Genomic DNA, 8,382 nt, shown 5'->3' with positions numbered 1-8,382 from the left:
ATTGATACAGCCTGTTTGTATTAATTTAGAAATCCTAAAATATACATACTGAAACTGTATTTCTCATTTATGTGTGATTCTATATGCATTTCTACTCTTTCTGAATTAAAATATAGTTCCTGCTAGAAGTCATAGATAGACCACATTACCTTTGTTGTCTTGGAACACCTACAACCAAGCACATGGACTATCAGGCATATTTGTTGAAAGGCCCTCTATCCCTTCTCAGCATCCTTCATTCTCATCTCAAATTTAACCAGCTTACACTACTATGAGTTAACTCTTGCATACCAAAAACAGTGTAATTTCTAGGTCTACTGAAAAATGTCGACTAACCCAACTGTCGATGTTCACAAAATCAAACGCGAAAGGTCAACTTTACAAACGCCGTAAACACACTACTGCACATACACCAAGCAGAAACCTCACCAAATGCAAAACCAAGTTTAAAAAACAGAGTACAGTCATTTTTTTTGCAGAGGGCAAGCCTCCCTGCATCCCCTATGTGGTAGGATGTACCGCCTTCCCCCCTACTAATTACACATACTGACTACAAGATCACACAATGTCAAAGAAAGGGCTTCTTTCCCTGTCGAGAATAGTGCAATTTTGTACACCTGTTGACTATATGTACAGCTGACTACATTTTGTCAGCTAAACAGATGTTGAGCAAATGGGGGATTCATCCTAATTCAGTCCCCCCTCAAAAATATATATAAATATATTACTTTTTCAAGAAAGACCCAGCTATGCTGGAGCCTTTGTAATACCTTAAACCTAATGTAATGCAGGCTAATGAGACACATCAAATAACCTCTTGCACACATATTAATGTTTCACCTACGGCTTTTCGTTTTTTACTTTTTAAGTCTTTCTAGGTACATTCATGACAATAAAGCCAAGTCCTATTAGATGGAGAACTGCCACGTTTCACCCTTTTCCTGAGCTAATCAGTACAGCAGAAGTAGACCATTTGGCTATAATCTGGAAACACAGAACTTAAGACAAAGCCCACTGTCCATAAACATTAAGAGGCTATCAAAAAATCCTAAATGGTATCCAAACCAAAGGTAAAAAGGTGACACAAAACAAACCATTCAGTAAAAACCCCAAGAAAGACCCAACTAAACTACAGTATTCACTGTGTAATACCTTAAACCTCTTGTAATGGAGGCCCATGGGATATATGAAAATAATCTCTTAAGGACATACCAGCATTTTAGCTACATGACTTTTTAATGCCTATAACTTTTCACAAAAAAAAGAAAATCTTGTTCAAAAGACAAAAAAAAAAATAAAAAAAATAAAAAAAAAACTTCCTCATGCATGTTGTTTATATGTAAGTTTTGGATTTTGCTTTTATCTGAAGAGAACTGCAGGTTTTATTAACACTGCAGTTTTGTAAACATGCCATCCTGCCCCTATGGACCCTATCTTCAAATGAGAGTATTGCTCTATTGGTCTAATACCTTATTTGAACTTTTAAGTCCATTCCAGGTCTTGTAAACCCACTGACGAGAAAGCAGGAGGACTATATGTGATAACATTACACTGGGTTAGTGAATTAACTTGGTCTTTTTCTGACATTGCAACACCACTGACAGCCATATCTATGTACATTTTCATAATCTCTAAGTCTCTGCATTACTGCAGCAAAAAAATATTATTACCAAGCTTTTATCATTGGGTGTTCAGTTACTGCACTCTAATTACTGCTTGTTGGCTTTTATTGCTTCAGTATTGCAAACATTCCTGAGGGACACCTGCACAATTATTGTCTTGCTGTTTCAGAAATTACATGCACTGCAACGTAATAAGTATAATATGATGGATGATCTGCTATACAAGAAAATTCCATAGCTGAGATTGATGGATTCAAGTGTTCCATGGTAAAATTATAATATCGACACTACATAGTTGTAGAAAATATTGTATGCAGAGGAGGTTCTCATTGTTAGCAAAAGCAAGTTTACTTTGTTTTGTTTTGTGAATAGTTCATTACAAAGTGGAAGAACATCTCCTGCTTTACAAACTGATCATACCATATTTGTGCGATTTTCATTTTATGAAAGTTGAATACCATCACCTTTCTTTTGTTCCACTGTATACACATCACTCTCTCTCTCTCTCTCATATATACACACAAGCATTTACAGATAATTGACAAATATAAGTATAAAACAAGGTATTCATATATACAGTTAGACATTGAGATACTAGGCAGCGTGTGTGCAATGCAGTGTACCTGGTTTACATCGCATTCAATAAAAAAGTTGTACAGATCCTTCTATTTTCAGTTAAGGATGCTAATATTTATCATGTGTTCTTTTATATAAAAAGGCAAGTACATTGTCATGAATAATGAATACTTCCTTAACAGTCATGACTTTTTTGTACAGCATTTTTTTAACGTGCACTAATTCATATGTTCACTATAGTGCATTAGTCGATTAATCCATGTTATGTACTTAGATAATTTAATAAAGCTTAATCCTTCTGAACATCTGGATTCCTCTGGCAGGAAACTAAGAATACCTGTCAGAAACCATGTGCCCTTGTGGTATGTTACCAAAGGGCTTCCGTTTGTGAGCTCACAGCCTACAGCTGCGACTGCAGCCATACAAAGTCTTCTGTTTGAAATAGTGAAATTACATATTTTTCCACAGTTATCAGACAAACCAAAGAAAAGTCGGAATTGCATTAATGAGCCTTTTGCTTTGCCTTCAATAAGCTTCCAGCCACTGACTTTGCTTAAACCCTGTGGAATTAAAATGTGTTCTGCAAAGTCTTTTTCGGGGATGCATATGGGGAGAACATAGTCACTGAATTTAATTGGCTGTCTCGTCTTCAGCAGTGCTATATCATTTTCAAGATTCTCTTCAGAATATCGTGGATATGTGGTTATCTGTTCTATAGCATATGTGTCTTCATCAAGATAAATGTCATGGATTCCATGGTTTCCTACAAATAAATACATAAATAAATACATAAATAAAACAAACAAATAATACAAACTGAAGAATTTAGTAATCTCTGTTCCATTGCCCTGAATTAATAAATAAACGTTTCTCTCTCTAAATTTGGCAAAAGTTATTGGCAGCAAATTCCTGGTATCCTTACTAGGATGTAACTACTAATCTGAAGTAGGAATGTTCATTTGTCTGCAACCTGTGGGTTACGGATCCGATATCGGATCCGAGCCGGCAACTTGTTTCAAGCTAATGGATCTGAGCTCCTAGCCCCTCCCTTCACCCATAATCCCCTGCTAACCCCTCCATGACCTCAGATCTAGTTTGCCGCGCTTGTGATGGCAGGATCCTTTTTCTTGAGCTCCAGATAAGTGACAAAAAAATTTAACTTTTTCTTCAGAAAAATACTTTTTTGTTTAAATTAACTTTTATTAAGTGTGTCTGAGTTAGGTTCCCTATTTTTTGTTTATTTAATACCCTCCCTTCGCTGGTCGCTAGTGTGTGAGTGTTTGTGGTGTGCTTTTGGGGCCTGTGTGTGTGTGTAGTTGTTTTTCTTTTCTTTGCTAAAAAAAAAAAAAAAAAAAGGGAATGGCTGAGGCCCCAAAAGCCATCTTTTCGAAATGTACCGAGTGTGGCCATAAGCTCTCCCCGGCTGATGGCCACACTCGGTGCGTTCGGTGCCTTGGGGTTGAACACCTCACCTCAGGCTGTACTATTTGTGCAGCGTTCAACCCCAGGGCACTGAAAGAGCGGAGGTCGAAGCTGGTCCTGACGGGACTTCTACCTCTGGATTCGGCTTCGGCCTCCGCTTCCTCTACCACTCCTGTGGCTCCATCACAGCCTGTGATGGTGGCCACTCCTGCCCCCCTGACTCCGACTGGGACTCAAACTCCCGCCAAAGTGTCGGAGGACAGGGAGGCCAGGAGGGAGAAATGGAGGGAGAAGCACCAAAAGCGGCGGGCCGAGACCTCTGTTTCGGCCCCGCCAGCTAAGCGGGCTTCTCCCTCCATTGCTTCTAGGTCTCCTCCTCCTCGGCTCCGATCCCCTTCTTTCTCCCCGGGGCCCGAGGAGGAGGAGACCCGATCTCCGTCGAGGTCATCAAGGTGGCACTCCAGGCCTGCCTCTGTGGCTTCTTCGAGATCCACATTTAGTTTATCGGATGCAGACTTGGACTGGATGATGCGAAGGTTCATCCAGGCCCAGCTGCAGATGGGAGTGCTCTTGCCTCCCCCCCCTCAGGGGGGGAGCTCGACACCTTTTTTCCACCCAATTGCTCCTTCTCCAACCCGCTACCCGGGTTCGGAGCGCTCGGAGCCGAGCAGCCTTGGAGCCGGGGGTGGGTCAGCACCGACAGTACTGTGTACTTCGGATCCGACCCTACCCTCGAGTCTGTCGGATCCGACCTCTCAGAGCCGTGGTCCAAGCTTCGGATCCGGGGGATTCAGTGTGCCTTCAGCTCCGTCCAGGTCGGAGCACACTGGTCCCTCGGATCCGACGGTCTCGGCGCTGGCTCCGATCCCTTCATCAGATCCGAGTGGGAGCCGACTTTCGGATCCATTGGAGAGTGGCTCTCCCTCAGCATTCGATGTTGTGGATAAGGCTCTGTTGAGAGCATCCGGACCCCCGGCCCTTGCATCGACTCCTCCCTCACTCCCTCTCTGCTGGGCCAGGCTTCCATCACCCGGCCAAAGGGACAGCCTGCTTCGATGTCACAGATAGTTCCATTGGAACAAGATGTCGCTGGCGAGGGCTCCTCGGACAGTCCCCCCGAGGAAGCTCCCCGCAAGCATAAGTGCAAAAGGAGGCACGTGGACTCCCCTGAGTCCTTAACCGAAGACACGGACTTGGAGGAAGGGGAAGGCTCCCCAAGATTACCCCCTCAGGATGTCTCCTTTGGAGACATCATGGAGATGCTAAGAATCAGAGGTGGGTGGTCTGCCCCCAAGTCTTCATCTGACGAGTCTGTGTTTCTGGAGGCATTCGAGGCAGGCCCGTCTACCTCCTGGGTGTCCCCTCCAGCCGATCCCCTGGTGGACCTTATTACCACCAGGGCATGGAAGGATCCGGACACCATGGAGCCAATACCCAAACGGCCGGATAGGATTCTTAGCCCCCCCCCTCTGACCGGTCTCATTGGAGTAAGAGCTCCCCGTAGATGCCATGTTGATGGCGGCAGCCACAAAGAGGGAATTAGCTCAGGAGAGTCCCTCAGTCCATCCACCGAGCAAAGAGTCTCGTTTGATGGATCGTTTAGGGAAGCGAGTCTTTAGTTCAGTGACCTTCTCTGTAAGGTCTCTGAACTATATGGCACACGTCATCAGGATGCAGCGGGATCTTATCAAAGAATACGCTGCATCCCCCCCTGAGTCCATGTCGGAGGAGGATAAACATTTATACTCCACCCGAATGGCCACTCTAAGATCTATTTCTAACACCTCTATGCGGCTATTGTCCCACGCCACAGAGGGAGCCGCTAGGGCCAGTGGAGCAGGCCTAGTCATGAGACGTCAGGCCTGGCTCCGTCATTGCGACTTTACGGAGCCCTTTAAAGCATCCTTCGCGAACGCCCCCTTCGACGGTTCTGCCCTTTTTGGCAAAACAGTTCGCGAAACGCTTGTCCAGAGCGAGAAGGACGGGAAGACGTTGTCTGCCGTCGGAGTCCGCTTCTCTGCTCCCCAGCGGTCCTTTTCAAGGAACCAAAAGGGTCAGAAGAAGATGTGGTTCCGAAAATTACAACAATCACAACCAGCTCCGGACAACCAGTCCTACCGTGGCAAAGGTGGACAGGGAGGATGTCGCCCTAGGGGCAGAGGGGTTCCGAGAAATTTCGGGTCCAAAGAACCTTTCTCTGAACAGCCTGCGCAGCAACCCTGAGGGGTTGCCCGACTGCTCAACTCTGGAGGCAGTCGGGGGGCGTTTTTCGAAGCATCTAGCAGCATGGGAGTCCATCACAACAGACCGCTGGGTGCTTCGCATCATATCCAGAGGGTACAAGATACCAATTCTCCATGTCCCCCAATGCAAGAACCTCCCTGATGTACCACCCGATCACAGGGAGGGCGCAGCGACAGGAATAGAGCAGCTGCTAAGAAAAGAGCCATCCAGCCTGTCCCCGAAGACCAGCTCGGATTAGGGTTCTACTCCAGGTTCTTTTTGGTGCCAAAAAAGACGGGGGATCTGAGACCCATCCTAGACCTTTCCCGCTTGAACCTGTCAGTAACCAAGGAAAAATTCCGAATGGTCACTCTTCAATCTATCCTCCCCCTTCTGAGGGAGAATGATTGGATGTGCTCTATAGACCTCAAGGATGCGTATTACCACATCTTAATGGACAAATGATCCAGGAGGTTCCTTCGCTTCCGGCTGGGAGCCAGTCACTACCAGTTCAGGGTCCTTCCCTTTGGCCTCACCACAGCCCCCCCGGGTGTTCACCAAAGTGTTAGCAGTGATTGCGGCCCACCTGAGACTCCAGGGAATTCAGGTCTTCCCGTACCTGGACGACTGGCTCCTGACCGCACCAACAAGGCATCTACTTTGCACAGCCAGAGACTTCTTTCTCCATCTAGCCCCACAACTAGGCATTACTATCAATGTCGGCAAATCCCTACTGGCTCCAACACAGATCATAGAATTTATAGGTGCCAGAATAAACACCAGAGATTTGCGAGCCTTCCTAACTATGGAGAGAATCAGAAACCTTCAACTCCATGTGCGGGCTATCCTTCTTTCAAAGGCTTCACCAGCAGAATTGATCCTGAGGGCACTAGGCTCTATGGCAGCAGCGATTACACTCCTTCCATGCACCCGATTGAACATGCGAGTCCTACAATGGACTCTGTTAGTGCAATGGTCCTTCCTATCACTCCCTCTCCACCATCCCATTGCTATCAGCAAGGCTTGCAGAAGGGCGTTACTATGGTGGCTCCAAGCATCAAACTTCCATACGGGCCGACCCTTCTGTACCTCTCCCCCCCATCGCCACGGTGACCACGGATGCTTCTCGCCTCGGGTGGGGGGGGCATTACTCAGGCAGGACAGTCCAAGGCACGTGGAACGATACAGAGACCTCCCTGCATATCAACGTTCTGGAGATGAGAGCGGTGCTGTTAGTGTTGCAAGCACTTCAGAGCTTCCTTCCCGCAGGAACGATTGCAATTCACTCAGACAACATGTCAGTGGTCTGGTATATCAACAAACAGGGGGGAACCAGATCTTATCCTCTTTGCCGCGAAGCCATGAGAGTGTGGGAATGGGCGATCTCCACCAACCGCTTTCTGATTGCAATGCACATTCCGGGGAGGACCAACATCCTAGCGGACAAGCTCAGCCGCACCCTTCTTACTCCCTATGAGTGGTCTCTCAATCCTCTAGTAGCGAAGCAGATATTCGCAACATGGGGGCAACCCTGCTGTGATCTTTTTGCATCTCCATCAAACGCCAAATGCGACAATTTCTTCGCTCTAATCCCCCCACCAGGGGAATCTCCAAGAGACACTCTGGTGCATGCTTGGCCACCCGGTCTACTCTATGCCTATCCTCCTCTTCCAATGATGTTACAACTATTACAGAAAGCCTCGCGATTGGGGAGCAAAATGATTCTCATTGCCCCATTCTGGCCTCGACAAATTTGGTTCCCTTACCTGTGGTCTCACCTTGTGAATCACCCTTGGATTCTAGATCCCATTCCGGATCTCATCTCCCATCCATTGGACTTGCCAACTCCAAACCTGGACAATCTGAAACTGACAGCTTGGTTGCTCCAGTTCCACTCCTAGTTAGGACTCCCGGTATCTCTTCACAAGTCAAAGCCATCCTCGTGGCAGCACATAAGCCCTCCACCAGGAAGGTATATCACAGCAAATGGAAAAGCTAGATCCCTTTACGGCCCCTCTCACATCCATTTTAGATTTCCTAACTGAACTCTTTCAAGAAGGTGCTAGTTGTTCAACTGTCAAAGTGCAATTGGCAGCCATTTCTCATTATCATGTGGGACATGATACAGGACCCTTGATGTCAGCCAAATTGTGTAAAACCTTTCTTAAGGGTACCTTTTTACTTAGACCTCCTGTAAAAGAAGCCGTGCCCCCATGGGATCTTACTTTAGTTCTTCAAGCCTTGACTGCTCCACCCTTTGAACCCGCTGCTACAGTGGACCTCAAATTCTTGTCATGGAAAACGGCATTCCTTGTAGCCATTACTTCTGCGAAAAGAGTGTCTGAACTTCAGGCTCTTTCCGTAAAACCTCCGTATCTGATCTTTCATCCTGATAGAGTGTATCTCAGGATCAATCCCTCCTTTCTTCCCAAGATAGCATCAGAAACCAACATAAACCAATCCATCAATTTACCGGTTTTCTTCCCTAAATATCAAAATAAGGGTGAATACAAGCTGCACTCATTGGATGTTCATAGGC

General features: G+C 46.2%; 1 protein-coding gene across 1 annotated transcript in view; it reads right to left on the bottom strand.

Moving 5' to 3' along the window:
• Positions 1 to 1,695: 1,695 nt before the first annotated feature.
• Positions 1,696 to 8,382, bottom strand: part of LOC122802849 (vitamin K-dependent protein Z-like) — a 342,162-nt gene continuing 335,475 nt past the window's right edge. The window contains exon 8 of the mRNA XM_044072639.1: positions 1,696 to 2,961. Coding sequence (XP_043928574.1) covers positions 2,417 to 2,961 — 545 coding nt within the window. The 3' untranslated portion in view covers positions 1,696 to 2,416. The remainder of the gene's footprint in view (positions 2,962 to 8,382) is intronic.

Source organism: Protopterus annectens, chromosome 5.part0 (assembly GCF_019279795.1).
Source record: "Protopterus annectens isolate FY-2018-M chromosome 5.part0, PAN1.0, whole genome shotgun sequence".
In the NCBI taxonomy this organism is placed as follows: Eukaryota; Metazoa; Chordata; order Ceratodontiformes; family Protopteridae; genus Protopterus; species Protopterus annectens.
The sequence above is the reverse complement of the archived record's forward strand: the minus strand, read 5'-3'. Positions and strand labels throughout refer to the sequence as shown.